The sequence below is a fragment of the Planococcus citri genome, chromosome 1 (assembly GCF_950023065.1).
Source record: "Planococcus citri chromosome 1, ihPlaCitr1.1, whole genome shotgun sequence".
In the NCBI taxonomy this organism is placed as follows: Eukaryota; Metazoa; Arthropoda; class Insecta; order Hemiptera; family Pseudococcidae; genus Planococcus; species Planococcus citri.
Genome location: NC_088677.1, coordinates 69,788,988 through 69,813,657, shown reverse-complemented (window position 1 = coordinate 69,813,657; position 24,670 = coordinate 69,788,988). Strand labels below are relative to the sequence as shown.

The window sequence follows — 24,670 nt, the reverse complement described above, 5'->3', positions numbered from 1 at the left end:
GGCTCAAAATACATTTTAGTCGAAGTATTTTAGTTTCTCGTGACATTTTTACTCATTTTGATATGTCCCATGACACCTTTTCGAAACCCCCTAAAATCACGATGCTGTATTGGCCTTAAAATTCTTCAAAAATGATGAATCCAAAATACTCCATATCTGTGAAAAAACCCAACCGAAATTTTTGGGCCACAACAAAGTCAGCCAACTGACACACTTTTCCCACAGAATCGTTGAATATTAATATAAAAATTGCATTTCATCGTACCAATTGTTAGTACATAGAAAAAATTACAATCCCTTCTCTTTCTCTCAGTGCCCTGTTTCGGACGCTAGTGTACTCGTAAGTTCAAGGTTTCACCACTCGCGAGTACCTGTAGTGAGATGAAGGAGGGTACGAGCGAGGAGAGTGTGTTTACATTTGAATGCGATGGTGCGAACGAGATGGTGGAAAATATCGTCGGTCGGGATGATTTTCACGAGCTGACGCGACGAGCTCATTGATACTAACGCAAGTACACGTATAAGCTGAATGGAGAATGAGAAAGATAACGGTATATTTTTTATTTTTGTTTTCAGACCGGGGTCGTCGCAGCTTTCAGACACGATTTTCTCAAATACCGTATAGTGGATAAAATTGTACGAGTATCTGTGTTACACACCTGGGCCAAGTGTAAACTCCGGATACTTCGAAACCGAAATGCCAAGAGCCGCAGTAAGCTCCTTGACCTTTGGGACCGGTGCAGACTCCGTGCCCGTGTGCTTTACCATCTTCCCAACCACCGCAGTATGTGCCACCATCGTCGAAATCGAATCTTCCGCCGTTTAGTTGGGCGCTCTTGTTTGAGGTGACGGCGGTACCTGTAGCGGCAGTGGACGCCGGAGATGATGTGGAATTTGTATTGTGGTAGCCCCCCGGCGCCGGATATCCTTGTTGCATCACACAAGGCCCCCGTCCCGTAAAGCCAAAGCCGCCGTCGTTGTGGTCGTCACCGCCGCCGCCGCGAGCACTATAAAATCACATTAATCGTTTCTATAAATAGAATTAACAAACGTGAACAAATAACAACCGTCCCGCACATCGTGTAACACCAATACACACGCTAATGAAATTTCAACTCCACCACGCCGGATCAAAAAAAGATTTACATACGCAGATCGCGGATATACCACCGATATAGATGGAATTACGTGTAGAAGACTTTATAAAAAACGCGACGGCCGCGGCAGCAGGCACACAAGATGAGAGAAAAACCAGCACACACCGCACGTTTCCGATTCCTTTTGCCTATTATAACAACTATGATGATTACGCGCGACGACGACCACGTTCACCTTAGTAGATATTATATGATTACGGACGTGTAGACGAAGGAAAAAAATACGAGCTGCGAGTAAGAAAAACGCACCGAGTAGCGGCCAATGGTCGTCACTACACCAGAAAAACACGATTGTCGAAGAAAGTCGACGACGAAAACAGCGACCATTTCGACAGGCCGTCGTCCTATATCCAACTGCTCTCACTCTGGTAATTCAGAATTTTTTTTTCTCTTCGCTTCGTTACTCGAGTCGAGTCGACGCGTTCTGCGTCGACGTCGTACCGCCGTCTCCGTCGTCGCCTCAGCCCCTAGCCCTAGCCCATGTGTCTTTACTTGGCATACGTCGTTACCAAAACGGACTTTTGTGAAAGAATGCCAATGATTCCCAAATTCCAATACTACGCGTTTCTCGCGGCGCAGCTCTTCGTTCGTTCTCTTAGCTTTTACATTATTATACCCCCGTTTCGCGAGATGAGATGTTCTATACGCGATTTCAAATTCGTCTTCGTCTTCCACTAGTGAGAGACTATGCGAGCGTCGAGATGAAAAAAAGCGACGTCGGATCATCGCCGGCGCGGCGTATAACCATTAGCCCAGTCAAACTAGCTCAATTCTTGACCTAACCTTTCGAAAAATGGAAGTTGGTTGTTTTTTTTTTTTTGCAAATAGGTACATATATGGTTCTTTCTTATAGAGGTTCAGATGGGGGAGGGGGTTGAAACGTTCTCACAAAGTGGGGTTTCACTTATACTTTCTCAATACGAAAAAATTAGCTGTGCCCTTGTGCATCGGGCACAGTTGTTCATTCTCAAAAAAAAAAAAAAAAAAAATTGTTAGATAAAAATAAAAACTGATGAGTAAAAATGTAATTATAAATTAAAAAATTGAAAATATGTAAAACAAGCGTTGGCTATTAACTTTTTTTGCGATCGAAAATAGATAGTTTTGTGATATTCTTTTCAGATTCCGAACATTTCATCAATTTTTATGCATTTTCACTGGTTTTAATTTGATTTTTTAGAGTTCGAACAATGTTTTACGCAACTTTTGCAAAATTTCGCTTAATTTCATCAACATTACCAGATTTTGACAATGTTAGGAATTTTTTAGTCGATTTTACGTTTTTTTTTTTAAAATGATAATTAATGTAACTTTTCCAGAAATGTATTCACTTTGAATTATACAATAATATTCAATCAATTTTTTCGTAATTTTGAACATATTTTTTTCTGCAATATTCAGTGAATTTGCCCCTGAGAGCTTCAGGGTTGATATTTGCATGGAAGGTGGGTACCTTTGAGCACCTTCCGTCAGGAGAGTTTCAGACCCCCAGACCCCCCGTTTTTGAGAAACCCCCCTTTTCTGAAATTACAATGAAAAAATTTTCTCAGCCCCATGTGAACCGATTTTTTAAATTTTTTGGTATGTTGTGAACATTCATAAGAGGTACCCCCACAAAAATTTTCACCCCCCCTCCCCCCATATTTTTCTTTTAAAATGGAGTTTTTTTTAGCTTTGTTTACCTGTTTTATCGATGACCATGATTCGTCACAAAAATGAGAATAGCATTTTTAAGTGTGTTTTTGACTCCTAAACAACATATATTTTTTTTCAAAAAAAAAAAATTGTGGTGGGTCGTGGTAAAAAATTGAAAAAACCTTCAGAGGGGGTAAAAATGGATTCTGGTGTAAATTATTGTTTTTGGTAAACGAGGTGTCGTTTCCATATGAATCGAACCCCCCGAACACGAATATGACGTCCAATTTTATATTACTCTCATCCACACCCCTCCAGTGCCTCTGCCCCCACTTCAATTTTCACAGTATTGAAAGTTGCGATATTTTCATAATATTGGTGTCATTTTCATATGACTCGAACACCCCGAACACGAATATGAAGCCCAATTTTATGCTAACTTCATCCACACCCCTACAGGGTGGGGAGGGGGGAGAAGGTAGTGAAAAATTATAGCCTTGATAATTTTTCAAAAATTTGGTACACTTCTTCCAAATGCCTGGCGAAGCCACTACTGGTAAATTTCTTTTTGAAAAGCTCATGCTCATAATGTCTTCAGAAAACTATAAATTCTCGGATTTCGAGCAGCAATAAACGGATGTAGAAATATTCAAAAGCGACCTTACGACCTCTCAAAGGAGGTTAAAATTTCGCGAAAAATTCAAATATTTCGACGAAAATGTTTTTTGGGTATGGTCTATACCTATTTTTAAGGAACTTTGAGCCCAAATTTTGGTCGTAATTTTTAGGATTTTATAAAAAGGGTCGTGCAATTTATCAAAATGGGTCGAAATTTTACGAGAAATCCAAATATTTTAACTGAAACGTATTTTGTAGAATTTTTAAAGAGTTTTGAGCCTAAAACCTGATCATACAGGGCTCGTAGGTACATCTACATACCTACTTGATTACTTTTTAATAAGCAACCGAGTAACTAAAGTTACTTAGATACTGAGAAGAAACAAACTTCCGGTTACTTTTTCAAAATTTTAATTTTTTTTTAAAAAATTTTAAATTCTTTTTTCCAATTCTCGGTCCTACTTTTGAAGAAAAAAAAATTGATAATATCAATAATCGAATCATTTGAAAAAATTCCTATTCAGTTTCACGTTTACCTATTTATTCTTTTTCAACTGGATATACGAGTACTTCCTTTTCAACGTTACTGTCACAATAGCTCTTTCTTTGACTAAAATTGTCGCAGTTCCACTTCTTGTCAAAAAGTGTAGTTTTGTTTTGAAAAATCGATAAAAATTAATCGCTTCTCTGCTAAAAATTTCAAATATCTCACTTTTATTCCAAAAATTGTCCAAAATCCTGGTTTTACTGTCGAAAATTTCCAGAAAGCTTTGATTTTTTGTCAGAATTTCAAACGTCTCTCTTTCTGTCAATATTTTCCAAAAAAAAAAAAGTAACTTTCTTACCGAAAAGTTGCAAAAAGGTTTCAATCACTTTATCCCAATAATTTCAGAAACGGTTTCGCATTTTGCTAAAAATTGACAAAAGTTGTCGTTTTTTACCAAATGGGTATAAAATCTTGCTTTTTTCTAAAATCTGTTTCAAAAATTGCTCAAATGTCTTTCTTTTTTGGGAAAAATTGCCAATAAAAGCTTTGCCTTCTACTAAAGACAAATTCCTACTTTTTTTGCATGAAATTGCCCAAAATTCTCGATTAACTACCGGTCAAAAAGTTGAAAAATAGCGTCACTTTTTTGACAAAAATTTGGTAAAATGTTATTTTTTGCCGGTATTTTGTTTTTTTTTTTTTGTTTCTTCCTTAAAATGTATTGTTCACCTTTGTAACTTTTTTGGTTAATGAAGTTTTTTTTTAGAAAAAATTGAGTACGAGCCGTCGGAAAAGTATCGTACAACTTATCTAAATAATTGGTCAACATTTTTTGAGAAATTCAAATATTTTGACTCAAGTGTACTTTGGGCATTTTTGAAGAATTTTGAGCCACAAATTTTGGTCAAGATTTTCAGAATTTCATGCAACCTATCAAAATACATATATTTGTAGATTAAAATCTGTAGTCTGAAAACGCTGAAAAAAGTTTACGTTTTCGTTTCCCTTCCCTTTCCTTTCCATTTCTATAGTACCTATTTCCAAAGTATACTATCCCCTTCTCAAAAAAAACCTCAAAACATTCATTTTTATCGTTTTTATGTAAAAGAAAAGAATGAATAATATTGTTAAAATTTTTTACATCTGAATATTCGAGTGAACAAAAAACTAAGAATTGAAAAAATGTTACACTTTTTATGAAAATCCATATGATTTTGAAAAATAGAAACGATGCATACAATTATGTACATATAACTAAGTATGTGGTAACTGATAGCGATTCAGGGCATGGAATAATGCAAACTATTCTCAATCGACTCTCCTCCTAATCATGTATCAAGCTTCTGCTTAAACCTGGAAGATAAATCATATTGTTACTCGTATCTAATTGGTTTTTCGATTTACATACCTAAGTATGTTAGGTATCTATGTATACTTAATGAAACATAAGTAAATGCTTACCCACAAACGGAGCGCTAATGCCGGACTGTTGTGAGATATCTGTAAAAATTCAAAAAAGAAGCCATTACCATATCAAATAATGATAGATTCAGAAATGTCACGCGCCAATCTTCTCATGAATTCACCTTCAAAGTCAACAAAATTTCAACTTTCAAACATTTCGAAGGGCTTACCAAAAATATTTATGTAATCATCACTTCTTCCAGTGAATTCAATTGCTTACATAGGTTTAGGTACATTTATCTACATGTATTAGTTCTTTCAATTTTGTATGTGAGTAAACATTTTGTAAGGGATTTTTTTCTGGTTCCAAAAAATTGCACGTCGCACCAGAAACTACGGCCAGAATTGTCAAATTTTGTAACTTTCGATACCCACGCCATTTCAGTTTTCTGAATATAGGCATCTTTCAGGAAAATTTAGTTGGTTTCGGGATGCGATTAGTCAGATTAGTAAAAACATCATTCCAATGGGCGCGGGACGGAACACTCGAACGCTCCTTTGTTTCTGCAAGGTTGACTCTTTGGTATGTTTCATGAGTAAGATGGTCAACTTGAAATAAATAACTCACCAATTCCACCATGTCTTGCTACTGCATCGTTGAAAAATGAAATATATACATTCAAGTTTTAGAATTATGTTCATTTAAATTTGGCGGGAGAAAAATATTGTCCTATACTTACGTGAATAAAAATCACTTATATACTGGAGGACAATCTCTGTAAAAAAAACGACGAGGGTAAAAATATTGATTGAAAAATCGTGAATTGTAAAAATTTATAGTGAGAGTTCTCAACAATGACCACATTTCGTCATTCCGTCTTAACTATTGACACGGTGGGGGGGGGGCTGAGCATAGTAGATATAATTCAAACATTTATGATTTCTTACTCGAAGTACTCACGCATTGAAGGCTGATATATCAAAATCGGTTGCACTCGAAAAAAATTTCATTCAACGATAAGCGATTTACAGAATGTAAGTAATCTCAACACCTTCAGCGACTCTAGGTACTTACCTTAACTACATATACTTACAGTATGACACAAAAGTAGTGCTCGGTGGCTTTTATTTCTAAGTGGAAAGAGCTAAGTAGCGAGATGAATAAAGCGGCGTTGAGTAGGGAAAAATAAGGGCTTTCAAAAGCAACCTTGAAAATTTCAGGCCCATGCACAGGGTGTCCACAAATTAAACCAGTTTGGTAAAAAAATTCAAACTGGTTTTTATTGGCGCAATGTATTCTACGCAATATGACGACAAAAACGTGATATGAATTTTTTGAAACCGGTTCATCAACTCGCAAATCAATGAACCGGTTTCAAAATGAATTGAAACCGGTTCATTAGTTTGCATATAGCAACTATGTTTTTGAAAATCACCTGAAAATTGGAGATAGAGAATAAAGTTTGAAACATAAGTTGTAGAGTGTGAAAAATTGAACTACAATTTTTGCTAATCAGATTTTGAAACCAGTTCATTAATTCGCTGCAAGCCATCAAAAGTTACCTGGTTGCCGATTAACTAGCCATTTTCAAAATACAATCAGCAAAAATTATTCAATTTTTCAAGCTCTACAACTTTTGTTTCAAGTATTTTTTCTATCTTTAATTTTTGGGTGATTGTCAAAAACTGGTTGCTAAATGTGAACCAATGAACCTGTTTCAAAATATGATTAAACAGAATTGTGTAATTTTTCACGCCCTACAACTTTTGTTTCAAGTTTATTTCTTGATCTCCAATTTTTAGGTAATTTTTGATAACTGGTTGCAAATGACTGAACCAGTTTCAAAATCTGATCACCGAAAATAGTTCAATTTTTCACGCTCTACAACTTTTGTTTCAAGCTTTTTTTATATCTCCAATTTTTTGGTATTTTTTGTCAACTGGTTGCAAATTAATAAACCGGTTTCAAAAATTCATGTCACGTTTTTGTCGCCTTAGTGTGTAGAATGCATTGCGCCACTAAAAACCAGTTTCAATTTTTTGACCAAACCGGTTTTTCAATTTGTGAGCACCCTATGCTTGTGCCTGAAATTTTCAAGGTCGCTTTTGAAAGCCCTTATTTTTCCCTCCTCAACGCCGCTTCATTCATCTCTTTGGTTCTTTCTGCTAAGAAATAAAAGCCACCGACCACTACCCTATTGACAAAATTATGCATAAAAACAGGCGTGTAGATGCGTAATGCGTGAAAGTCCAAAAAAACGCATGCAATTCAGCTAATTCAGCCTGCGAATAGCATGCGTAAAAGTAAGCGAATAGCATGTGTAAAAGTAATGTTACAGCATGTAAAAGAACAGGAAAATTGAAAAAAATTGAAAAAAATTTCTGCCCTGGGTGGGAATCGAACCTGGGACCTATGGTTTCCGACTTTCCGCGTTACCTAACCCACTCAGCCACTTCGCCGCTTGCGAAGTGGAGAGTTATTTCCACATAAATGCTTCTGCGTTGTGAACTTAATAAATTTTAAAATTTTTCTCAAGTCCAAAAAGTGCAAACGTTTATGGGGAAATAACTCCACTCTTTGAAAGCAGCGAAGTGGCTGAGTGGGTTAGGCAACGCAGATAAATTAATGTTGCGGGTCCCGGGTTCGATTCCCGCCCAGGGTAAAAAGTTTTTTACAATTTTTATTTCACTTGACATGCTATAACATTGCTTTTATGCATGATAATCGCAGGCAGAATCGCATGCTTTTTTTGAAAAAAGTCCAAATTCACGCATGCTTGTGCTATGCATAAAAGCATGCGTTTTAGCATGCTATCGCTTAATTTTTGTCAATAGGGTACTTTTGTGTCATACTGTAGGTACCTACTATATATTTGTAGGTATGTAAGGTTAAATTCATCTGATCAAAATTAAATTTTTTTTAAATGTGCTATAACAAAAGCCACATCTTTCTGAACTATGCGTTTTGATAACAATTTTTTTTCTATCTCTTACAGAGCCTTTTTTTGTCCCTTACTATTATTTTAAGGGTTGGATGAATTCATAGGAAGGTACGTACGTCTTAGCGTATAGCGATTTGTGTTTGATAATTGCTTCAATTCATTTAGTTGCGCTTGACTTAACAATCCGTTTGCTGCGTTCACAAAATCTGCAAATTATCGCCAAAAGTGCGAGTGATTTATAAAAAATTTTTCTCTAAATTTCGTTAATTGTGCACGTAAGAAATGCTCTCTTACCGGTGACAGTTTTTGAGTTTATTACATCTGTGAATTCAGGTTTACATAAATATTATTGCGGTAACAGGCGTATGTTTAATTTAAAATCATTCATGTATGGTTAATTATCGTACTCTCACCAAATTGCACGAATCTCACCCACCCAAAACCTGAATATCTTCCATCCCTGGAGGGAGTAATCCAAGAATTTCAAATTTCACAGAAAGTAGTCCCTAGTTTGGTAGGTAGATAGATATTTTTGTGAATATTTTTTCAATAAAGATTCAGTGATTTTTTTTCGGAGAGTTTGAAATGAAGAAAATATAGGTACATATAGGCAAGAGATTAGAGAGGAACCTGCAGTGTCATTATTCTTAATGAGTATACGAGACCCCATGTTGTGAGTTCTGTTGTGGATTTATTCAACATGTGTGAGTGGGAAGTCTTGGACCACGCTCACCAAAGTACTAATATATGAGTCCCTAAGACTTTCATCCATTTCCTAAGCTGAAAAAAAAATTTCTTGAGGCATGTTTTCAAGACTTGAACTCGCTAAGTACTGCAGTTAGCCGAGCGATCAGGCTTCTCAACAGAGATCGGCGATTGCCGATTGGTTGGGATTCAGAAGCTGCCAGAATGCTGGATCAAGGTCATGAAGGAGGGTGGCTATATCGAAGGACTGTAAAATTTTTGTAACTTTTGAATAAAAACTTTTCAAAATATTCTATTTTGTGATCGACTTCTTGAACAACCCTCGTATGCTGTAAGTAGAGTGAAAATGAAATTGTGAGAGGGGTACAGGGTGGTAACTTTCAGGAATTATTCAGGGGGTCACTCTCGGCAATTTCCCGCAAAAAAATCTTGGCTGGGTAAAAATGTTTTTTTTTGTTATGATTTTTCACCACATACATAAATGCACTAAAGGGGATCATTAACAGCAATTCAGGCACAGAAATTAAAAGTTTTCATCCATTGTTTTTTTTTTCATTTTTGTTTTTCACTTTTGATAAATCAAATGTGATAATATCTTTGGAATTTTCACTTCACCTAGTGACTATTTTCTGCAAAGAGTCGAAACAAATCACCCCCAGGATCCAGAAATAGAAAATATCGAATTTTGGGCATATAATGGTTATATTACTCAGGTGAGAGTAAGGAAATCGACTGAAAAATTTTTTGGAAATGGATTTACATCAAAATTAACTTTTATGGATATGTTTCATACTCGTGTTCTTAGGTTTATTTTTTTAAATATATTTGTTATGTATTAATTACTTGTATAGTCAAAAGTGACATTGCCGGCCAAATATAACCTGATCTTGTCCATTAGAGTTTCCAGTTGGCTTATGGCCGTATCGTAATCAAATGCTGTCAATTCAAAAAAAAACCAAAAAAACATTTCAGTGATTAGACTGAGTTACATTGTAAGTCATAAGCAACAAAAGACTTTTTAAATTTTGAAAATTCGTAAATTTTTCAAATTGCTTACTTACCTCTCACAGGTCCAATGAAACATACACCTATAAAACAAGCATAACTGTAGATACATTTTTCAATCAATTTTGAAGTTAAGGTACTTAAGTACGTACTTAGAGTTATTAAAAATTGAAGTCAACCAACGTAACTTGAATTTGCTCATCTTTTCCAAATATTCAAAAAATTGTTCAAAAATGGTCGAAAAATGCGATTGGGCAGCTACAAATTTGGGAATCGTCTTCTCTAGTCAAAGGTCAAGTATCTCACGATTCCAAAAGTTGTAGCAGTCCACTCGCATTTTTCAACAATTTTTGCACAATTTTTTGAAAATATAAAGCTCAAAATATACTTTTTGGGATGCGCAAACTCGAAATCGTGTCCAAATTTCAAGAAATAAGACTCGCGACTAGATATAAAAAAAGATTCCCAAAATAGTCGACCATTGAATTAAATTTGGCGAAAAACTGCTCTCTCAATAGGGCGCAATCGAATTTTCAAGTCGCCCCTCGGCCCTCCCTTCCCTTAATTCGAGTAAAAATAATGAACTTTGATGGAGTATTCTATTCAAAAGCGACCTTGCAACCTACAAAAATGGGTTAAAATATCGCAAAAAATTCAAATGTTTCAACAAAAACGCTTTTTGAACATTTTTGTAAAATTTTAAGCTCAAAGTTAGGTCATGATTTTTGGGATTTTCGAAAACGCGTCTTGTAACCTATCAAAATAGGTTAAAATTTCGCGAAAAATACAAATATTTTGACGAAAATGTTTTATGAGAATTTTCAAGAATTAGTCCAAAATTGGGTCTTGATTTTAGAAATTTTTACAAAAAGTGTCCTGGGACCATGTAATTAAAATTAGTTTAAATTTGGGCAGAGAATCAACGATCGCAATTTTTTTTGGGAATTCTGAAGCTAATATTGAAAATTCTACAATTTTGTATAGCCCTGGAAGACGTTTTAATCAATTTAGCTGACCAAAAATTTGATTTTCGAAAACTTTTTGACTTTGTGAGGAATTTTGTTCATATCTGAGGGAGCGAAATCAAATCCTTCCATGCTTATTTCGAATAATTTTGTGGATCTTTCGTACTTACCTATTATCAGGAACGAAAAACAGCATACTTTCGTGTTCGGCATTTCAAAAACTGTATAGGTACTTGAAACTCGAATTGAAAATTAAAAGTTACTGGCAATAAAAGAATGATTTTTTTTTTTGAAATTTCATCGAAGGTATCGTTCGTATATATACCCTCAGTGGCAAACGTGATTCGTACGATTAAAATTTGTAGAAAAGGTGCTCTTTCTTGACGTAGGATACCTTTTGCCGATCGATGTTGATTCGAGTTTGTTTTCTCTGCAGAATTTATGTGAAAAATGTGGTTGAATTTTCGAGATGTTCTGCGATTTGGAAAACTTCTCTGTTTCGTGCATATGTTCATTGATTTACTCATATCTGGTATCACCTTCACCTGTTGTTTGAATTGGATTCTTACACTTTTTGAATTCTCGGTATCTTCTGCGAATTGAAAAACTTCTCTGTTTCGTGCATATGTTCATTGATTTACTCATATCGGGTATCACCTGTTGTTTGAATTGAATTCTTACACTTTTTCGATGCAAAGCTGTAGGAAAAATGTCACGATACGATTACAAATTCTTTGACAATTTTATGGAGAAAATTTCACGTTCTGGTTAAATTTTTTAAAACAATTTTTTTCTCATCGATTGTTTCACAGGACTTGAAGAGAACAAATTTAATTCCTCAAAACACAGAGTTTCATGCATTTTTTTTACAACTTTGGCAGTCGAGAAAAAAAATTCACATCGCGACAATATTTGAATGGAGTTTTTGATTTTGAAAGCACTTCATTCGAAAAATCTTGAAATTTAATTTGAATCGTAGAAACTTGTACTCTATGAGCATCAAATTTTGCTAAATGAAAAAAAAATCATTTTGAAATACCTACTACTGGACTTGTGTGGAAAATGCATAAATTCAAATTTTTTATCGCCTCTATATTTACGTATAGTTCATTTTTGCGAATAAAATTTTGAAAATTTGATATTAGGCTCACCTGGTTCCTCAAGTTTTACTTTGAAATGAAATACTTACATCTCATTTTCCTCTTCAAATCCCAAAATGAAATTCCAAATCCTTTTCAAAATTTTTGAGCTTCTGCTCTCTTCCAAAAAGGAAATTTTTTCAAATTCGGAAACTTTTAACTTTTGTTGATGAGTATGTGGTCAAAAATATTTAGAAATGTTAGTTTCTTATAAAAATTTCTTCAAGTTTCAAAATTGAAAAATATATTTTTTTCGAGATTGAAAACTCGTGCGAAATCTGACCTCGACCGTTTCCCATCAATTTTGTCGAGAAGACGTAAAAATGGTTCTCGTGAGCGATCGAGAAATAAAATAAATGTTATGCTTGAATTTTTCTTTTATGGGTCCTAAAAAAATTGGAAAAATTTCCAGATGATGAAAACTGATTGATTTCTATCAAAATGACTTTGCATTTTCATTACGAACGTTTTATTCGATAAGACATTGTCTGCTGTGTCCTCAAGCACGATCACCTGACTTGGAAACAGTCTCAATTTGAGTTTTTTAAAGCCCTCAGCGATTTTCAAAATTTCTCCTGAAATTTCAAATCGTGTCCTGGAAGGACCAAGAATGAACTTTAGTCCATTTAACTTTGTTGGGTGCTCACTGTACACCGTCTGCCCTTCCTTCTTTGAAAATTTGATTACCTCACTTTTTCTGGAATTTACATATCGGTCAAAAATTCACTTTTGAGCTTGAACTCTTGGAATTTCATGATAACCACCTAAAACGGTAGAGAGAGTGACTATAAGAAGCACCAACCAGAGTTATAGATGTTCAAGTTCATTTTTGACCATTTCAGAACGATTCAAAATTCTGGAGAAAATTTAAAAAGTCGCTGAAGTCTCGAGAATGTCCCAAAACTGGGCAGTAATTGTTCATGTGTGGGAATTGAGTTAAAGAAATTATTCACATAGTTGAAAATCATCCTTAAAATAGCGTTTTAAAATTTTTTAATTTTCAAAAATTCGCCAAAAATCCAAAAATTAACTTTACCTATAGTGCTTGAATTTTTTAATGAGAAGGTTTTAGAATGTCTCCTTGGCTTCAAAAGACAATATCACCATTTTTATCCTCCTATGCCCTTATGTGAATTTGACCCAATTATGGCAAAGAGAAAGCAAAAATTGTGCTTTACTCGAGTTTTTATTCCATAGGTAAGAAAGTAGTTTTATACATAAAAACACCATGAAAATACAATTTGAGCCTTTGAACCGAATGAAACCAATTTCGATAAATTATATCCAAATCCGAGTTTTCAGATGCTCCATTTTTTCAATTATTTTTTTAACAAAATTTTCTTGAAAACCTAGAAAATTCAAAAATCCATAAAAGACCTTCAATCGGTTTATAACAACCACCACTAGATTCAGAAGGCATTGGTCATGGAATACGTATTAATTCACGATATTGAATTCCATTTTGAAAATGAAAAAAAAATGACATTTTTCGAAATTATGCTAACATAAATTATATTTAGGAAAGGTATTACAGTCATCTTGAAAATTTACATATTGACAATACATGTTTATTTTTATCAATTATCATAAACTGAATGCTTAAAAATTACAAAGATTAGGTCCCCATAATACACATCAAATCATGAATTTACAATTTACAATCACTTAATTTTTTTCAACTTGACTTTACGTGTGTGTCTTCTTCAGGCGTTCGTCAGCTCATTCAGCAGATCTGAAAAATACACATTACATAAATATTTTAATTATTTAAAGTTGACCATTTGATTTATCCTAATAAGGCAATAACGGATGGATTTTTTACTTCGCAATGGCGCCTCTTTATTCGCTATAAAATTAAACAATTTGATTATATAGTAATATCAAAATACGTATGTATAATCTATATATATTAAAAGAATCTTGAAAAATGTTGTTCCAGTCGGTGAGCCTCTCCCACTGGACCGATTTCGCTAATTTTTTTTTTTTAATGTTCCTCATGACGCGTAGATATGTCATCAAACATTTAGAATTCAAAATTTTTTAGTTTTAGCCCAAAAAATTAAAAATGCACAATTTTGGACAATTGTAACTTTAAGCTTTCATTTCGCGGCCGAATATTTCTCATTTGCTAGGCATTTTCCTTATCATCAAAATATAGTAAACAAAACATCTAGCTTATACTTCGCAGCCAACTATTTATCCTTTTAATTATACTCACAAAAATTTATAATTTTTGAAAAAGTGAGGAAATCTGAATAAATTTAAACATCTTAGGAGAAAGATAGTGATTGAGAATGAGAGTATGTATAGGTACCTATATGAAATATGAATAATTTAAGAAAGTAAGGCCAGAAAGAATATTGGAGAAAAATATAGGGCGCGTTTGAACACAAAAATAAAAAGTGAGGTAAAAGTCATGAAACAAAGAAAGAAAAGTGATGAAAAATAAATGCATAAGGAATAAAAGAAAAGAAAAAATTAATGAATTAAACAAAATCTAAATTGAAACTGCATCAATCTTGATAAAAACTGAATGAAAACAAAAGAAATCAGATCAAATCGAAACCAAAACCAGGAAACAATTAGTGTAAGAAAAGAAAATGCAAAAAACGAAAATGATAAAAATGAATTCATGGCGAATAAATGAAAAAATGAACAAAAAATAAAACAATGAAAAATGATAACAGAAAAATTATAGGAATTGATGATGAATTCAATAAAAAATGAAATATATAAAAAAGGAATGAAAAAGAATAGATGTCAAAAATTGATGAATAAAAACAAGAAGAAATTATGATTATAAAATTGAAAACAATTGGCGAAGAAAATTGAAAGATTTAAAAAGAAAAAAAAACTAAAATTGAATGAAAAACTGACTACAAGAAAAAATACAAAAATTAACCTGAAGACAAAAAAATTGAAAATAAAAAATGAAAACAAGAAAAAAAATGATAATAATGGAAGTGAATTTGAACGACAAACATCTAAACAAAGAAAAACTAAAATTTGATCAAAACTAGAAACAGGAAAAAATGCAAAAATAGAACTCAAAACTAAAAATGGAAACCTTTAGATGAAGGAGTTTTAACATTGCAGAAAATTGTTGCCAGTTCATAAACAATTTTGAACTTTCAGGGGAAATATTTTCAACATGTTTGGGGGGAGAAGCGCGAGCCTGTGTTAGGGCAAAAACACAAAAACAAAAATCAATTGCCACAACATGCATCCAAGTAGGTATTCGAACCTAAGAAAAAAACAGGACGAGAAAAATTCTTAAAGAAGAGGGGATTATAAAATTTGTAATTTTGGCAAAAATTGGCTGAAAAGTTGTCTCTCAAAATTTGAGCTTAAAATTTCCCAATAATAAAAATTTTCCGATGTTATTTAATGAAGGCAAATAAAGGCAGGGAGATTTTTCATATTCAATGTCTAAATCATTTCATTTGAAGAATTTTTTGGCCAAAAAAGTCACCCAAAAATTCTTTAAATGAAATGATTCATTTTGTTCTCATTAAATAACATCGGAAAATTTTTATTATTGAAAAATTTTACTCAAATTTTGAGAGGCAATTTTTCAGGGAAAAAGGACATTGCTTTGAAGCATACTTTCAAATTTATTATCACATGTTTTTTAATTTATATGTATTGCATAGGTTGGTTTCAAAATAAAAGAAATAATTTAATTTTTACAAGGTAGGCTGTGTCCATTTATCAAATCAAATCAAATCAACTTTATAAGAATTATTGGTATTAAAAAAATTGCTAAAACACACGCATAAACGCATCTGGAAACAAAAGATGGACCCCCTCCCCATTGGTAGATAAATTTGATGAGAGTAATAAAGAAAAAAAAACGATTTTATTAACAACAAAATTCATCATTTTTTCATCAATTTGTTAGGTGACGTCACTGATTCTGTTTTACAAGTTTGAGAAAGCTGCTAAGCTGCTATAGGGTATCTCATTTTACATCCTGGAAATTTTTTGCTAGCTTGATGAAAGCGCCCGCTTACACCAACACTTCTGCCAGCTATGTATGTAACCATTACCTCAAAATCAAAAAATACCCCAAGTTTGCATTGTGAATAGGTAAATCATTTGGTTTAAAAAATAAAACCTTTTTGGGAATTTTTTTGCAAAAAAACGACAATTTTCACATAGTAATTCAATGGCCAAAAAAAAGAAACGAGTTTTAAACAATTTTTAGTAAAAAAAAGTGACACTTTTCAGCATTTATTTTTGGCATTTTGAGGTAACAAAAAAAGTTTAGGAGGCGAGATTTTCCACAGAATATGGTAAAAAGCAAAAACTTTTGTTATGTTTTTGCAGAAATCGAATCTTTTTGGAAATTTGTGGCGAAAAATGTTATGCTTTTTTGCAATTTTTGTCGAGAAAAAGGGGCCTTGAATTCTAAATAGCAATAATGGTCTAAGTCTAAGCAGAATCTCAAATACTATCTTTTGGAATTGCAAACCTACCATTTTTACTAAAACAAATAAGGTAGGGCTAGAGCGAGAAAACAGAAATTTTTTCAAAAATACCCTCTCTTTAAAGACTAAAATGTCTCTCTTCACACTTCACAGACAACTCTGGAGCTAAGTTTTAAACTGACAACAAGAAAAAATGCAAAAATAAAACTGAAGACGAAAAAATGAAAATAAAAAATAAAAACAAGAAAAAATGATGATGAAAGTGAATTTAAACAAAGAAAATTGAACGACGTCTAAACAAAGAAAAACTAAAATTGAATCGAAAACTGAAAACAAAAAATGGAAAACTTGAGATAAAAGATTTTTTACATTGGAGAAAATTGTTGCTAATTCATCAACAATTTTGAGCTTTTTCGGAGGGGAGGAGGGAAGGCGAGCAGCCCGAGCGAAGCGAGGGCGCGAGCCGGGGTTGGGGCTGCGGAGCAGCCCAGGGGGCGGAGCCCCCTAGTACTTATTATAAAACAAATTCAAAAAAAAGTCTACAATTTAAGTTGCCTATAATATTAATTAAAAAACAACTTACTGATATTTTCATTTGTTAGTACTGTGGGACGGATTAGGGAGAAGAAATTTGAATATAGTTCATATTTAATTCAATTTTTCGATTTACTAACCTAGGTATTTGAGGAAATGAAAATCATCAAGTAGGTACTTACAGGTATTAAAATTGCTTCTGTATGTTTCAAGTTTGCCTTTAAATAAATACACGATCAACGATCGATATTTCTTAAGACGCACACATAGTCATCATATGGGTAAGTAATTTTTAAAAAAAACGATGATGTAAAATTATAAAATGAAGTAGAAAAAATTGTATTTTTCATGCGAAAAATCCCCATTAACCACCTGTTGAGCAAAAATTTTGAAGTTTCTGTTGTGTAAAGAGGAACTGGGGGCAAATCTATGGATTTTTTCCCCTATTTTTTCGCTCTGCATTCTAGCCAAATAATTTTAGCAATTGATGGAGCCTTCAAAAAGTTGGTTTTTTAATTTTTGAAAATAGAAAAAATTCCATCAACTGGTCCCCAGTATTTTTGGTCAGCGTGTGGTGACGAATAGGATTTTTTCGTGTCTAAAATTCTTTTTTGGTGCCCCAAAAAATAGACCGTGTGAATATTTAAAAAAATCAGAGCTAAGCTAGGGCAGATTCACCTATCTTTACTTTGGCCTTTATTCCCAAAGGGATTTCTATTCAAACAAAAAAAGTACTTGAAAGGATTCAATGAAGGGTAAATACTTACTTTTAAGATCATTACGATTCGAAATTCCCATACGTTTCAAGGTACCAATCTGATCTGAGTCCAAAATTCCGTTCGCAGTGCTAATCAGATCTGAAAATATTGATCAAGTAGTCTATATTAAAATCGTGTCGAATACTGATTAATTGATCGCAGTTCTTTTGAAAAAATTTTATCTTACCATCGACGTTTTCAACATCTTTTATACCTGAAAAAAAATACATTGTCATTTGATACTTTGCTAAGTTTGCAAATTGAAGAATTTTCAGTATGTTTTTGGTCAGGAAGTAACTTCGATGAAGAATTTTTTCCAAATTTTTCTCCAGAGTTTCGAGGTTTCGAGACCCAAGTGTGAAAACTTTACTTGAAAAATACCTACGAGTGAGTACTTGGCTACTTACGTGATTTGTAGCTTATGCCACCACCGAACAATCTGTCAATATCTTTGAAAATGTTATTTGTGAGACTCTTTCCCTTTTTTAGATCGAAATCTGCAATACGCAATAAGTGTAAAAATTAGTTAAGAAAATCGTACGAGTATCTAGTTTTAGAGCTTTAAATATACCCAACGTTGAATGTACCTAAGCCTAACCTATAAGAGATGAAAATTATTGTAAATAACCTACATGTAAGTACATATTTAATTCATATTACTCACCTCCTTTTACAGTTACGATGAAATATAAACCTGTGAACATGAAATTTTGTGCCAATTAAAATATTTTTCAGTACAACACCTTAAGATCAAAAGCAAAATTCTACAATAACCTCCTGAAAATTTACCACGTTAGTGGAATCTACTCACTTAAAATCAAGATAGAGAAATACATCGTTTTAACGTTCAACATATTGTAATGAATTTCGATAGAACTTGAAAAATTTTCTAGATAGGTATACCCTAATTTTTGATAATGATATTGAATTCACTTTCAGTGAGAATTTTTTTTTCTGAAATCTCCTTTTTTTACGTACGTTTTAATTATATAGTTGCTTCGTGATTGGCGAAAGTCACCATCGGTAGGTCTGGGTACGTAAGATGGTAACCTGTGTAAATTATTTCTCATTGAATAAATGAAACCTTGACGATGGCTTCACAATTCAGTTGTTTTTTTGTGCAGAACGTTTGAAAAATTACGAACCGCTGAATACGCAAAAGCTGTGTTGTACATAGTTTGACTTGGAAATGTTTTTTGGTGTTGTACCCAATATCTACCTTCTACCTAGAACGTGTCTCCTGCATGTATTGGTAAGTAGGTATACTTACAATAATTCCACTTGGAAAAATTTTATCCTAATATCATGTGATTGAAGATCGAAAAAAATCTGTTCACTGCGAATGTTTTGAGATTTTTTAGAATACCTAACTGAATTTTCGTATTTCTTTCTTTCAGAACTTACAATTCAGATGCGGTGCCTATCTATCACAGATGTGCCGAACGAAAGAGGGTGTCCTCACTCTCCGCCTCGACAGAAAAATTTTGGAAAAAGCTGGGAAACTTGGATATAGTTGAAAAGAAATTGTGTAAGCTGAGAAAATTGAATAATTTTACCAAAACCTACAGGTTTTTACTTATTGAATTATAATTTTTTAAAAGCTTTCGCCCTCGTTGATCATTTTTCCTTCTTTCTCTGATCGAAGTTTGAGAGTAGAAAAATTGACTTATTCTCACATCAATAATAATGTCGTTTTACTTGGAAATTTTCCAAAAAAAATCCAATACATTCTAATAAAAACTGCCAGAAAGTTCCAATTTTGACTAAAATATCAAAAAAATATCCTCTTTTTCGCAGAAAATTCCGATACAATTATTTCTGATTTTTACCAAAATTGGTTGTTTTTGAAAAAGTAAAAATCATTTCGTGAAAAATGAAGAATTTCGAGTTTTCTGGAGCTTTTGCCCTCGCGAGACTCACGTATTATTCATATTTTTTAATATTTTAATTTCTTGAAAACTAAAAATGTTTTGCGTCATTAAGAATGGATCTTAGAAGTAGGTGTGATGATTGCATGATTCAGCATACGAATGAGGTAAAAATATAAATTACATAGGTACCTATCTAAGTAAAGTTGCTAAAAGATTTATATTTATTTTATACACTGCCAATTATTACACAAAAATTAACGATTCGTATTTTATCTTATCTTAATATTATATCTAATTTAAATTGAAAAAGTTTGTAAAATTCACTGCAGCCTGCAGAATAATGAACTTCATCTACGAATATAGTGAACTTACGATAAATGTTTTTATGTTTTTTAAGCATCTATGATCAAAATCAATCTTCTTTCTTATTGATCATATCCATCAAATCTGAAAAACAAAATGATAAAACATTGCGATTATATCATGTAAAATTTTTCGATTCGTAAATTTAAGTATAAAAAAGTAAATTGAATTAAAATTTTACATTGTAATGGAGGCTCCTCAGATTCCTCAGATTCCTCAGGTTCCTCAGATTTCTGATCCGCTGTAAAGTTTGAAAATTTGTAAAAAAAAATATCAGTGTGAAGTTTTCATGAGAGATAAAGAACTACGAAATAATAAAATTATTGAAAAAAAACTAGGTAACTTACTTGCGCTCGCTTCTTTCGCTTGTGCAAATACTATACGAGGTACGAGACAAAAATATGTGCAAATATGAATATTTAGGGCACATTTAATTAATTTTTTCGAGTTGATGAAAATCAATTATCTATAGGTACTTACAGGCATTAAACTCGTTTATGAATGTTTTTAGTGTTTCTGTAAAAATTAGTTCACGATTATAGGCACATACATGATGTCCAAATAAATTTATAGTTTAAAGATTTAAAGTGCAAATAAAATTATCAGGCATGGGAAAAAAAACTATTGTACGAAAATTGACAAAAAAGTGTGTTTTGAGTAGGGGATCATGTACAGAAATATTTTTACAAAACTAGACGTCTCGACGATAAAACGGTAACTTTTTTTAAAAAAATTGAGATTTTCAAATTCTAAAATAGGTGCACTTTTCAACCCATCACCTCAGATTAGTGATTCACCTACCTACTCTGATCGATTCAGAACGTCGAATTCTTATGACAAAATTAAATTTTCAGCGGCCAAAGTTGAATAAAAACAGCTTCCGGAGTGATTTGAAATTACCGGAGTGCAGTCATTCTAAAGACTCCAGATCGGCTAAAAAATCCCACCATTTTGAAAAAAAGTCAAAAATCAACTGTGGCAGTTCGAAATTGGGATCTGAGGTGCGGGTGACATGCTCTTCCAATGAGTTAAATTTTAGCATGGAAAAATCTACATATATAATACGAGTATGCTTGTTTTATGAAAATTGCGTTAACCCAATTAAGTAGATACTTCTACATACGTTGAAAATCTTTGCGATTGCCGCGTGCCATTTCTACGATTGAATCGTCTTGAAAGGGAGTCAAAATACCGTCTGCTTTTGAAAGCAATTCTGAAAATATTAAAATAATGTACTTTAGTTCTGAATTATGTTTTACGTTTAAATTTAGGTAAAAATCTTACGATTGACATTCTCGGCTCCATCTATAGCTAGAAAAAAAAACATGGCAAGTTATAGAGATTGAGGTGATAGTAATTTTCATGTGAATTATGCATTTTTGAAGTTTGTTTATAAATTCTGATTCTCTTTCAAACAATCATTTGTACTTAGATAAAATTCATCTATTTAATTGGTACCTCTGACTGTGATAAATTCTTGATTTAAAGAATATCAAGAGAGAAACAAAAACAGGTGGGAAAAGGTTGAAAAATTTAAACTTCCAAAAGGCACATATGGTAGGTTGAGGTAAGGTACACTCCAAATGCATATTAGCCCATTTCTTTATTTATTTCTTTTTTTTTTCATCAAAAATGTAAGTAAGTACCTATGCGCTTTTAAAAATTCAAAAAAATTGATGAGTGAATGAATTTTATTAGCCAGTTTATGCTGATTGAGAATTTTGTGGTTCTCTTTCGGTTCTCATTTGTTCGAGTCAAATGTGTTTGTGCCGGTTGGAATACTTCTCTTGCAAAGCCATGAAGATCCTTGCAATTTTCAACTTCGAGATATTTTATAACTATACACGACACGAGTCGTGAAATAATTAAAATTAATTCCTGAAATGGGCACTTACTGCTTTTATAATCTATGGAATTACCAAACAAGCGACTGATTTTTTCAAAAATTCCTTTTGTGAGCCTTTTTCCTTCTTCGAGATTGAAATCTACAACACGTAGTAGGTATTCAAATTAATTATTTGTGAGCATACATACAGGGTGTTCCAGAATAACCTTTCACATTTGTTTTTTTTATTACTCTGAGAGAAAAATGTTTACAAAAATTCTTTTACAACCAAAATGAAGTAGAAATATGCCGTTTTTAGACCGTATATTTGAGTTTTCATTAAAAATGAAGTTTTAAAAATTTTTCCATCGAGATATTTTCCTTCATTTTTGACACATTCAACCGAACATTTTTTCAAATTATTGAACACTTCTCTTCCAATCAGTTGCGACTCATGAACCTAGAAGCTGTTTCAGAGTCCTAGATTTATCTCGATACACTTTTGACTTGGAATAACTCCATAAAAAAAATCGCAGGCTGAAAAGTCAGGGGATCAAGGTGGCCATTAAATTTCTGGTTCAACACGTCGACCATAACAAAATTATTTGATGACTGAAGTGCTCACGCGCTAAACATATGTGTACATCCCTGGTAGTTCCAACATGTTGGAAGGAAGTAAGTAACTCTATTACGTCGCGTCTGTCTTTTAGTTCGGAACAAGAAACTCGTTTAACATTTTGCCTTACCCCTCACTGTTACTGTTTCATTAAACACACATGGTCCCACTATACCGAATTTAGCCACGCCCAACCAAACAGTCAACTTGGCGGAGGTTTAGATGTTTCTCAAGTATTATCAACTGATTCTTTGTACACTAGAAGCGCACATTCCAATTATTCACTTCACCATTTAGATAAAAATGAGCTTCGTTACTGATGAATAAGGAGTAAAGAGTTACAGGAACCTTTATTTTTAAAAAAGGCCTTCACAGTAAAAGCACACTGTACAGCCATCTACTTCTCCAGGGCAAAAAATAACTATTGAAACATAATTCGGCATGCTTTGGCTACCTAGAACCGCCTTTACCATTCCCCTAGCTCCACTTGAACACAGATCAGTGGTTACCAAAATGTGAAAGGTTATTCTGGAACACCCTGTACCTATCTAGAAATTTTAAAGCTTTAAATACTCGTACAATAACGATAATTTAAAATAATGTAACCATAGGTATATAATAATGAATACATTTTTAATTGCTTAACTTACTCTCTTTCACAGCTGTGATCGAATGCAAACCTATTAAAATATAAAATAGGTATTAAAAAAAAGTAATTCCAAGTCCTAAACTAAAGAATAAGTAAGTACATAACGATCTATCCACGATTACTTACTCAAAATCAAGAACAAGAAGTAGATTACTCTGATTTTCAACATATTGAAATAAGGTTCAGTTCGATTTCAACTCGTACCTAGACCTACTGCTTGGAATTGTGTTCGGAATATAATGTTCGATCCTTGATCGTAATGAGAACCGTACCGGAAATTTTCTCACTACAGTTACTGTGTAGCGGTTTTGTATTTTTACTTCGTGTCATGAACATCATACGTCAAATGATGGATTATTACTCATTAAATAAAAATGAAATCATTGAAATCTCGACGATGACTTCGGAATTCCGACAGTTTTCGTGCAGAATGTTTGAAAAGCAAAAAAAAAACAACAACTGAATATACAACAGCTGCTTTGTAATATGAAACGATCGTAGAGTTCTCGTTTATTGATTTTAAGATTTTTACGCCATAAAATCGGTGATTGTACAAGTTGATGAATAAATTACAACTTGAGACAGTTTCATTTTATGAAGTGCGCAGTTGAAAATGATTTTTGAATAATTTCGAGGATTTCCAACTTATTAACCAAAGACTCGAAGGCAAAAAAGACATTCCTTCATCCCTGAATATTTCGAATTGTATCGTAAGATGACTGGAGAATTTGCGATAAATGAATAAAACAAAATTAAAGAAATTCCATGTAGGTAATCTTTGTAACCCAGATTTTGTTCAAGTTTGAAATTTTTCGTCCAAGTACCTACAATCAATAATAATCGTAAGAAATCGGCTTAAAAATGAATAGGTACCTACAATCAAATTGAAGAAGAAATAGAGAGAATTACAAATTTTTAATCACGATACGCAGATACTTGATGATTATGCGTTGAAATTCGTCTATCGAAATTTCAATATATCGACTATACTTAACAGGCACAATAATGCTTCGATTATATAGCTTCTTTTAAAATTATTATCCAAAATGAGTCAAGATGATTAGGTATTAATTCTTCGATGAAATAGAGGTTTCCTCTCGATGATGACCATCTTCTTGATATTTTTAAATCGAAACAGGAGGTTTCTTTTTCGTCATCTGGCAAAAATCGAAATCAAAATGAGAAAAACTTAGAAATAACTCGTATCTGGCGAAGGCCCGAAAATTTCGATACGGTTTCGTATTCAAAAATTGTCGAATATGCTGAAAAACAGTTTTATGGAAATTTTCGATCGGCCGAAATTTCAACTAATTTTGATAGATCGCATAACACCTTTTTCAAAACCCTGAACGTCATAGCCAATTTTGGGTCTCAAAGTTTTCAAAAGTTTGCTCAAAAAAGTTGTGATAGCAATTTTGATTCTTGAAATTTTTGAGTGTTTTGAATAATTCCGACGACTAATCTTTCTCGTCCTGTTTTTTTTCAAGTCGGGAGGGCTCCTCCCCCGCCGATCCTCCGGGACAACTTCTTCCTTAAAGGAGGAGAGCTAAGGAACATTTCTAACCCT

The 24,670-nt window shown here is 33.0% G+C and overlaps 3 protein-coding genes across 5 annotated transcripts in view; 1 reads left to right on the top strand and 2 right to left on the bottom strand.

Annotated features, from left to right (window-relative positions):
- jp (junctophilin) overlaps positions 1-937 on the bottom strand; it is a 101,762-nt gene extending 100,825 nt beyond the window's left edge. For both annotated transcript variants that reach the window (XM_065349641.1, XM_065349717.1), the window contains exon 1: positions 660-937. In XM_065349641.1, the coding sequence (XP_065205713.1) occupies positions 660-937 (278 nt within the window). The remainder of the gene's footprint in view (positions 1-659) is intronic.
- Positions 1-19,450, top strand: part of LOC135835714 (uncharacterized) — a 31,028-nt gene extending 11,578 nt beyond the window's left edge. The window contains exons 8-10 of one of the 2 annotated variants that reach the window (XR_010556948.1): positions 577-1,525; positions 18,904-19,031; positions 19,177-19,450. The gene's annotated coding sequence lies outside the window, so the exon portion shown is untranslated. Of the gene's footprint in view, positions 1-576; positions 1,526-18,903; positions 19,032-19,176 lie in introns of those variants that run through there. The other variant, XM_065350149.1, reaches the window with a different exon arrangement.
- A 403-nt stretch (positions 19,451-19,853) lies between these two features.
- Positions 19,854-23,460, bottom strand: LOC135835635 (uncharacterized). Its single transcript, XM_065350028.1, has 9 exons — positions 23,230-23,460; positions 23,105-23,134; positions 21,909-21,998; positions 21,298-21,324; positions 21,137-21,226; positions 20,494-20,529; positions 20,361-20,390; positions 20,195-20,254; positions 19,854-20,097 (listed from the first exon to the last, which is right to left on the bottom strand). The coding sequence occupies exons 1-9, from the start codon at positions 23,270-23,272 to the stop codon at positions 20,063-20,065; spliced, it is 441 nt and encodes a 146-aa protein (XP_065206100.1). The 5' UTR covers positions 23,273-23,460; the 3' UTR covers positions 19,854-20,062.
- Positions 23,461-24,670: the final 1,210 nt, after the last annotated feature.

What these genes read in the sequence shown, in the direction of transcription:
- LOC135835635 (XM_065350028.1), bottom strand. Translation starts at nt 23,272, where the DNA reads ATGTTGAAAATCAGAGTAATCTACTTCTTGTTCTTGATTTTGA. An exon ending in CATAAACGAGTTTAATGCCT is followed by an intron (nt 20,391 to 20,493) that starts GTAAGTACCTAT and finishes TACCTCGTATAG; the next exon opens with TATTTGCACAAGCGAAAGAA. An exon ending in TGAGGAGCCTCCATTACAAT is followed by an intron (nt 20,098 to 20,194) that starts GTAAAATTTTAA and finishes TTTGTTTTTCAG; the next exon opens with ATTTGATGGATATGATCAAT.